The 10,699-nt window shown below is 35.6% G+C and overlaps 1 protein-coding gene across 1 annotated transcript in view; it reads right to left on the reverse strand.

Annotated features, from left to right (window-relative positions):
* LOC121368941 (solute carrier family 13 member 5-like) overlaps nt 1–7,287 on the reverse strand; it is a 39,619-nt gene extending 32,332 nt beyond the window's left edge. Inside the window, exons 1-3 of the mRNA XM_041493705.1 lie at nt 7,156–7,287; nt 6,157–6,450; nt 1,635–1,784 (exon numbers count right to left, since the gene is read on the reverse strand). Coding sequence (XP_041349639.1) covers nt 1,635–1,784; nt 6,157–6,396 — 390 coding nt within the window. The 5' untranslated portion in view covers nt 6,397–6,450; nt 7,156–7,287. The remainder of the gene's footprint in view (nt 1–1,634; nt 1,785–6,156; nt 6,451–7,155) is intronic.
* Nucleotides 7,288–10,699: the final 3,412 nt, after the last annotated feature.

The raw sequence follows: 10,699 nt of genomic DNA on the forward strand, positions 1-10,699 counted from the left end.
GGCCGGCTTTGTATGCTGTAAATAGTCTGTGTAAAATGTCTTATTCAACTTAAGGATTGTACCTGATTGTACTACTGGTATATTGCAGTTTGGCGCTTTGGTCTTTTGACCATAAAATTACCATATAAAAATCCATGAAGGATTTCATGAAGCAACCGATGAGAATTTGCCTCATAGACAGTGCACCATTGATTGTAGTTAATGTGATCATACAAATGTATTCATAAAACCATTAATCAAAATCTGAAGCCAGCATTGTGTTTAATAATATATTTTGTAATGTAAATTGCGAGACAGCAATAAGAACATACATCGTTGTCATACATTTTTGTTTATTTTAATTAGTCTTTGGTGAATGTTTCTGTATTTCTGTTCTATGAAAATAATTAATTACAAAAAGATTAAATGTTGGAGTGCTTGAGATGCTAGCTTATGAGCTCTCATTTCTCTCGTGCATTGGTTGTCTGCCAATTCCTGATCAACAGCTACAGAGCCATATGTCTCTATCCATATTTCATATATACCTGAACCTTTCCTGTGTTGTCAGATAACTTTAGTTCATAGCGATGTGTGATCCTCCCATTATAGGTATAGAGGTTGAAAATTAGCCTATATCTGACATTGGTTAACTTGGGATTAATAATAATATACCAATTGAATATCAATCATGTTGGAGGCAAATCTTTGTCATGTCATTGCCAGGTCTGGCATGATTTCATAATTTTGCTGATTAAGTTTTGGACGTTGGATATAAACAAGTCCTCGAAACATAAGCGTTGGGAGAGGCCGGTAACTGGGGGGGAGGACAAACTGGAAGGATTAGTTATTAAATGTGCCGTTGTGTTTCTAATTGTTACATAATTATACACAAAATATGTACACATCTAATTGTTATAAAACATCATAAATTGTCTATAACCAATTGGCCAACACGTTTTTGGATTCAGCACATTTAAATGTTGCATACAGTCCTAAATAAATTATCGCACAAAAATAGATAAAAACATAAGCTGTGACACTCAATTATACTTAAACACAATGTATTTTCAACACAATCCTAATTTTTTACACTATCATTTTTGTTTTTTCATTTTGACCCCCTAAATGTAATTTTTCAGATGGCCAACTTTTTTTTTTATTCAGCAACCCCAAATTAGGTTAGAAAAGTATGCTTGGTATAATCCTAAAGAAATGCTCGTACTTCGATAAATAAGTACTTTTTTTAAGAAATGGTACCTGACTAAATTTACTCAAGGGCCATAACTGTCAAATGGAATTTATCCATGTTTAACAAAGTTATGGCTCTTCAACACAGGGGTTTGTGGGACCCGGTGAGGCACATGTATTGCCTTAGCAGTACTCTCTGAATGCTAGTTATAATGTATCCAGTTTATGTTGTTCATTTCTGCTATCTTTATCATTTCTATCATATCTGTACATCAAAATATTGATATGACTGGGAATATGAACAGAAGTACATGTATTAAAGTTTACTAATACGGAAAAAAATTCATTTTTAAAAATTCATATTTCATAGTGTATTTATAAGTCAAAAACACTATATATGTTTTTTCAATGTGTATCCTTTAAAGTGATCGGATACAACACGATGTAACAAACCTACTAATACATACGTTTAAATAGGTGGCTGACACTTGTCTCGCTGTAAGAATACCCATCATTGGACAGAGGAAAATCGGGATCAGTGACGTCACAGCAATTGGGATGGCTTCAGAAATCCAAAAGATGGCCATTACGATGATTAAATAGGCGCATCTTCCTTCCTGTCAATTATTTAATTCGAAAAGCTATCAACGACAAATAAAAATTGGGAATGTTCCTAAATGTGATTAACTCTGTTCTCAAAAATATCTATACAGTATAATTATAGACAATACGTAAAGTATACTACTGCTTATAACACTGTTATATTATTATACCTATTGTGTATTATGTGTATATCATATGTGTGTCAAGCGTTTACTGCAGCCGTCTGTATAATATGTTTGTAAACCACCTCAATGCATCACCGTTTGGTGATCTGAGTTGAATAAAATTCTGTTCTGTGAAAACAATTTACAAATATTTCTATTGTCGTATTTAGTTCGTCCATCAAGGCTTTCTTCTTCGTATCCGTACTTGTTTGGCAACCAAGAAAAGGAATGTTAGTTTAACGACACCTCGGCGACCATTACATATGAGATACAGTACATGTACTAGTCAAATCTAGTATTTACTTCCTTCTATCTGTCTGTCTATCTAGCTAGCTATTTTTATATCGATCTACCTAATATATATATATATATATATATATATATATATATATATATATATATATATATATATATATGTGTGTGTGTGTGTGTGTGTGTGTGTGTGTGTGTGTGTGTGTGTGTGTGTGTGTGTGTGTGTGTGTGTAACTAAGTCTTGAGTGCAGATTTTATGTTTGGTAAAAAATTGAAAGTGTAGGTTATATGTATAATAATGAATGGGGAGTGTAGATTATATGTATAATAATGAACGGGAGCGCAGATTATATGTATAATAATGAATGTTGAGGGTAGGTTATATGTATAACAATGAAAGTGGTGTTTAAATTGTGTATAATAATGAATAGGTAGTGTAGATAATATGTAGAGTAATGAACATTATTGAACATGAGGCGTGTACAATTTTTTAATTATTGATCGAATATAGGATATCAAACATTTAGTAATTTTGACATAGAGTCTTAGATTTAATAAACCTGCTACATTTTTCCATTAGTAGCAAGGGATTTTTTTATATTCACCATTCCAAAGACGTGATAGCACATACCATGGCCTTTGATGTATCAGTCGTGGCGCACTGGCTAGAACAAAAATAGCTGATTGGGCCCCACCAACGAGGATCGATCCTAGAGCGGTTTACCACTGGGCTATGTTCCGGCTTCCGCCCCTTGTGCATAGAGGTAATCATGAATGTATACGTTGTATACATGATTAGTATCGTTACTTACAACTATAGTAGAGATCTATGGCATGAGTGTATTATTGTGCATAGAGGTAATCATGAATGTATACGTTGTATACATGATTAGTATCGTTACTTACAACTATAGTAGAGATCTATGGCATGAGTGTATTATTGTGCATAGAGGTGATCATGAATGTATACGTTGTATACATGATTAGTATCGTTACTTACAACTATAGTAGAGATCTATGGCATGAGTGTATTATCGTGCATAGAGGTGATCATGAATGTATACGTTGTATACATGATTAGTATCGTTACTTACAACTATAGTAGAGATCTATGGCATGAGTGTATTATCGTGCATAGAGGTAATCATGAATGTGTACGTTGTATACATGATTAGTATCGTTACTTACAACTATAGTAGAGATCTATGGCATGAGTGTATTATCGTGCATAGACGTAATCATGAATGTGTACGTTGTATACATGATTAGTATCGTTACTTACAACTATAGTAGAGATCTATGGCATGAGTGTATTATCGTGCATAGACGTAATCATGAATGTATACGTTGTATACATGATTAGTATCGTTACTTACAGCTATAGTAGAGATCTATGGCATGAGTGTATTATCGTGCATAGAGGTAATCATGAATGTATACGCTGTATACATGATTAGTATCGTTACTTACAACTATAGTAGAGATCGATGGCATGAGTGTATTATCGTGCATAGACGTAATCATGAATGTGTACGTTGTATACATGATTAGTATCGTTACTTACAACTATAGTAGAGATCTATGGCATGAGTGTATTATCGTGCATAGACGTAATCATGAATGTATACGTTGTATACATGATTAGTATCGTTACTTACAGCTATAGTAGAGATCTATGGCATGAGTGTATTATTGTGCATAGAGGTAATCATGAATGTATACGCTGTATACATGATTAGTATCGTTACTTACAACTATAGTAGAGATCTATGGCATGAGTGTATTATCGTGCATAGAGGTGATCATGAATGTATACGTTGTATACATGATTAGTATCGTTACTTACAACTATAGTAGAGATCTATGGCATGAGTGTATTATCGTGCATAGAGGTAATCATGAATGTGTTCGTTGTATACATGATTAGTATCGTTACTTACAACTATAGTAGAGATCTATGGCATGAGTGTATTATCGTGCATAGACGTATCATGAATGTACGTTGTATACATGATTATATCGTTACTTACAACTATAGTAGAGATCTATGGCATGAGTGTATTATTGTGCATAGACGTAATCATGAATGTATACGTTGTATACATGATTAGTATCGTTACTTACAGCTATAGTAGAGATCTATGGCATGAGTGTATTATTGTGCATAGAGGTAATCATGAATGTATACGCTGTATACATGATTAGTATCGTTACTTACAACTATAGTAGAGATCGATGGCATGAGTGTATTATCGTGCATAGAGGTGATCATGAATGTATACGTTGTATACATGATTAGTATCGTTACTTACAACTATAGTAGAGATCTATGGCATGAGTGTATTATCGTGCATAGAGGTAATCATGAATGTGTTCGTTGTATACATGATTAGTATCGTTACTTACAACTATAGTAGAGATCTATGGCATGAGTGTATTATCGTGCATAGACGTAATCATGAATGTGTACGTTGTATACATGATTAGTATCGTTACTTACAACTATAGTAGAGATCTATGGCATGAGTGTATTATCGTGCATAGAGGTAATCATGAATGTATACGCTGTATACATGATTAGTATCGTTACTTACAACTATAGTAGAGATCGATGGCATGAGTGTATTATCGTGCATAGAGGTAATCATGAATGTATACGCTGTATACATGATTAGTATCGTTACTTACAACTATAGTAGAGATCGATGGCATGAGTGTATTATTGTTTTATACGCTGATATTCATATATTCTTCTCTTTTGTTAAGTATAATAATTTTCCATGAAAATCGTTTGCAGGGTCATCTAAAATTCGTTTTTCTTCCTTTGTTTTATACATCGTCTACAACTTCCTTTACTTAAAAAATTATAAATGTTTTTAAACAAACAATGACTGTCAATATCGGATCCCTGATATGAACAAAGAATGCAGGAATGATGGTGGTAATAAGGTGGCACTTAACTGGGGTAGGTGGGTCTGAAGTAATGATTTGTTTGTTCTAAAATATGAACCTGCTTAAGACCAAGCTTTGAAATGTTATCTCCACATAATTCCTGTCATATTAATCGGAAGTAAGGAAAGTAAGGGATGGGTAAAGCGATTCTGGGATTCAACCGATCACCACAGAAGATCAGTTATTATTTTTATTCTGCAAATTTTCAAGGGCGGTTCCAAGAACGATTTTGCGTCCTTGGGTCCGCCCCTGATTCACATAGCCATCTAGATTCACCACTGATATTTATATCAACTTTTTCAAAGTGCACTGGTCATATGAACATAAAAAACCACTAAAACAAATATCATTATTTGAGTGCTCAAACAATTATTATAATCTATGTGTAATATAAACTGGGGGAGTGCATATTATTCAGAGGGAGTGCATATTATACATATAATATAGACTAGGGGAGTGTATATCACATGTATAATATGCACTGGGGAGTGCTTATTCTACGTATAATCTTGAATGAGAAGTGCAAATCTAGGGAAGTGCAAATTATATGTGACACCTGTACTAGTTTTGATTTAGTAAACTAGTCTGGGAGTGGCTGTACCCTTGTGGGTGATAGAGGCACGAGGAATTGTTGTGTTACTGTAGGGTGGGTTTTTTTTACCAGTGGTAGAGGCATTAGGAATGGTTGTGTTATTTAATGTGTTACTTAACATGAGGAGTATTCTACCAGCGGTAGAGGCGTCAGGAATTGTGTATTACTTACTGTATAGTTTTCTGTCAGCGGTAGAGGCATCAGGAATTGTGTATTACTTACTGTGGAGTTTTCTACCAGCGGTAGAGGCGTCAGGAATTGTGTTCTACTTACTGTAGAGTTTTCTGTCAGCGGTAGAGGCGTCAGGAATTGTGTATTACTTACTGTGGAGTTTTCTACCAGCGGTAGAGGCGTCAGGAATTGTATATTACTTACTGTGGAGTTTTCTACCAGCGATAGAGGCATCAGGAATTGTGTATTACTTACTGTAGAGTTTTCTACCAACGGTAGAGGCATCAGGATGATGGGGACGAGGAACACGATGATGACAGCTCTCAGGGACCACAGCTGTTTGAGGACAGACATGGTCTGTGTGGGTATCCTGGGCGCGGTGGGCGTGGTCGACCTCCCGTCCATCTCTACAGTCCCGTTATCTACCATCACTGTCGGGCTGTCCGTCGCTACAGCATAGGGCGGGATGGTCTCCAGGGTTGGCGAACCATCCATGGCGACGACGTCTCAGTCTCCACACTGACGAGATTTATCTCCACCGTCCGAACACTACATGAACTTTCACATTCACAAACATGGACAGTGATCAAATCCACCTACGTTTCTTTTGTACATTTTAGCTAACATTGTTCAACCGGTATACCATTATGAACAATATCACTTGTAAACCATAGTATGTATATTTTTTACAAAGCCTTTTATTGATCTGTATATAGATAAATGTATATAAGTTAAATTAACATTTGTAACAGCGGAGTTTCATCTCATTTGCATAGAAAATGCATAAGCACGTAGCAATCACGTGGTGGTCACAGCAACATAATAATTTCACACAGACCTATTATCAAACCAAAGCATAAACACATTATATATATATATATATATATATATATATATATATATATATATATATATATATATATATATTGTTGTGTTAATTTACATCTTTTCTCATTTGGTTTATTTTATTTTTATAAACTTTTGAGGGTGTACAGAGAAGCAACTAAATGTTGCTTTATAACTTGTTTAGCTTTTGATGATGTCAATAATATACTGACGAACCGTTGAGAAAATTGTCATGCCTTGGATAGATACTTTATTTTATGACATAAATATAATAAAAGAATAGTTAGAACAATATATATTTGCCTTGTTACTATCGTTCTGCTATGCAGTGCTTTCAAAAAAATCTCTATTCTGTCTGTGTGTATGTTTGAGTTTCTGTCATTATTACCATTAAAAACAATATCTCACCTTCAACAAGTGGATGCCCACAGCAGTTGCTTCTTTTCGGCTGCTAAAAGCGCAGTGAGATTGGTTTGATATCTGCTATTACCACCGACCATTGTACTGTACAGATGGACCCGGTAACCCACGGGTTAAAACAATACTTGAACACTCACTGAACCTCGGTTAGCCGTTTATTGTACATTTAATAACCATCGTATATTACTTTGTTTTGCTCTGTGTTCAACTGCCAGTTCGAGTGCAGGCTACACCTGATCAAAAACCCGGAAGTATACGAGCAGCACGTGTGTGTTGACACCTGGCCGTCCGTGAACGACATCTCCAGGCGAGTAAAACAATGTGGGGTCCTTTGCTGCTCGGTGCGTGTGTTGTTCGTCTTGTTTTCTTGGTGGTGGTCAGACAAGGAAACACACTCCGGCCATAGATTTTAAGCAAACCTGTATTGTCTTGTCCACGCGAGGTTTTTGTGTCTCACATTATTAAGATGTATCAGGTACATACAGTCCATTACATGTGTTAGCGCTCACACACACACACACACACACACACACACACACACACACACACACACACACACACACATATATATATATATATATATATATATATATATATATATATATATATATATATATATTCGCACGCATTTATTAACACAAACACATCCGATACATTCGCTGTCGCCCAAAGAGTAGCCGATATCGTAATGTTGTATACTTTATAATTAGGAGAGGATCTCACAAGTTGGATTACTGGTGCTCAGTAATTGAATTCCTATAGATAAACTACTATACTGTTATGGAAGATCAAACTATAGTAAAACTGAGTATATGCATGTTTATATATTCCTCCTGTGCCGTTGTGAAACAGCCCGAGCGTTAATAAAGTCTTGTCTTGAGGGGGGGGGGTATTGTTATGATCAATTTCTTATTTGTATCACTGGTTCAGGAATACTAGTAGTTAGTTTATACAGGTGTAAGGGGAAAAAAGCGTATTATTATTTATCAATTTCCAGTTTTGTATCACTGGTTCAGGAATAGTTAGTTTATACATGTGTTGGAAAAAGCGTATTATTATTTATCAATTCCCAGTTTTGTATCACTGGTTCAGGAATAGTTAGTTTATACAGGTGTTGGAAAAAAGCGTATTATTATTTATCAATTCCCAGTTTTGTATCACTGGTTCAGGAATAGTTAGTTTATACAGGTGTTGGAAAAAGCGTATTATTATTTATCTATTCCCAGTTTTGTATCACTGGTTCAGGAATAGTTAGTTTATACAGGTGTTGGAAAAAAGCGTATTATTATTTATCAATTTCCAGTTTTGTATCACTGGTTCAGGAATAGTTAGTTTATACAGGTGTTGGAAAAAAGCGTATTATTATTTATCAATTCCCAGTTTTGTATCACTGGTTCAGGAATAGTTAGTTTATACAGGTGTTGGAAAAAGCGTATTATTATTTATCAATTCCCAGTTTTGTATCACTGGTTCAGGAATAGTTAGTTTATACAGGTGTTGGAAAAAAGCGTATTATTATTTATCAATTTCCAGTTTTGTATCACTGGTTCAGGAATAGTTAGTTTATACAGGTGTTGGAAAAAAGCGTATTATTATTTATCAATTCCCAGTTTTGTATCACTGATTCAGGAATAGTTAGTTTATACAGGTGTTGGAAAAAAGCGTATTATTATTGATCAATTCCAGTTTTGTATCACTGGTTCAGGAATAGTTACTTTATACAGGTGTTGGAAAAAAGCGTATTATTTTTTATCAATTCCAGTTTTGTATCAATGGTATGAGAGGGGCGGGATTTAGCTCAGTCGGTTGAGTGCTCGCTTGAGGTGCTTGCGTGGCAGGATCGAACCACCTCGATGGATCCATTGAATGGATTGTGTTTTGTCTTGTTCCAACCAGTGCACAATAACTGATCAAAGGCCGTGGTATGTGCTTTCCTGTCTGTGGGAAAGTACATATAAAAGATCCCTTGCTGCATTCAGAAAAATGTAGCGGGTTTCCTTTGATGACTACGAGTCAGAAATACCAAATGTTTGACATCCAATAGCCGATGATTAATTAAGCAATGTGATCTAGTGGTGTCGTTACACACAAAAATAACTTTAACACAGGTATGGTAATGGTTAGTTTATATGTCTAAAGAGTCATCGTGGTTTTTGTCAATCAAGTCAGTTACGATTAGAGGTAATGAGTGTGACGTATACAGGACACGTTAATATGCGGGAATAAGGCTAGAGCGCACTCAGTGTTAAAAACTGTCAATGTTCACATTTCAGATGAACGCTAAGTACTGTGAAACGTTTCTTAAATCTGGGCCCGTGCTTATAAAACTTTTAGAATCCAGACTCAGTCTCTAATGACGTCACACGCATACAATTTGTATGGCGTTGTCATGACATTAGTGTCTCAGACTTTATTAGAGTATCGAGTCTAGACGCTAAAGTTGTATAAGCACCAGGTCGGACGCCTCATACCTTTAGCTTGAACATTTACTAGTTAAATGACATTAAACTTAGTGATTAGAACAAACGCTATGAGTAGAAACCCGACACCCCTATCTAAAGCATAGCCGAATCAGATAGTTTGGGATAGGGATCTCGGGTTTCTTCTCTTAGCAATTATATTAGTTACTTACTCGTAAATGATCACGTTAAAGATCCAAGGCGTCAGATTTATTAAACTTTATAGATTTTAGTCATGGTACGTGCTGACCGTTTGATTGTCAAAAGTTGACGGTCTGTTACATAGAGTACACTCTAGCGTTGTCGTCACATCAACAGTTCTGGAGCTAGCGGACACGAGCTGCGGACATGTCGAACTCGCTTACACGTTATTGTTGTACTATCGAGACTGTTTCACACATCTCAAACAGACTGGCTACTGTGTTGCTTTACAATCTCTCATAACTTGCAGTGTCACAGCCAATGGTTTTACTCGTGTCGCTATAGTACACACTATGGTCAATATCGGCGGTAGGATGTGGTAAAAAATTACATTTAAAAAAACATTAAACGGCCATCATCCAACATAAAGGTCTGCTGCCATGTTGTTTTCGATTGTTTTATTTTTGTTCATTTGTTTGCTAGGTGATTGTTTCTTTCTTTCTTTTTTTATTGTTGTTTTTTTTTAGGGTTTTTTGTGGGTTGGTTTTTGTGTGGGGGTGGGGTAGGGGGTTTAGGGGGGTTGTTGTTTTTGTTTGTTTTCGCTTTGTTTCATTTGATGATCTGTTGTACTAAATCATAAAACTAAACCCGAGATCGCAACTTTAATGACCACGTGACGGATATGTCAACACCGTGTGTGAACGCGACCTTCAAAACACTAATAAACAATGTATGAAAACTACTCCAGTGAGTAGGACGAATATTACAACAGGTGAACCTGCAATAAATACTACAATCGTTATCGTCAGATATAATTTATATGAAACGAGCTAACTGTCAGGCGCGAGTGCAGGTGAGAATACTGCATGAGTAGCCGTTAATTACCAAGTTTATTCAACGAATGAGCCGTTTGAAAACGTATCTAACAAGCG

This window comes from Gigantopelta aegis, chromosome 3 (assembly GCF_016097555.1).
Source record: "Gigantopelta aegis isolate Gae_Host chromosome 3, Gae_host_genome, whole genome shotgun sequence".
In the NCBI taxonomy this organism is placed as follows: Eukaryota; Metazoa; Mollusca; class Gastropoda; order Neomphalida; family Peltospiridae; genus Gigantopelta; species Gigantopelta aegis.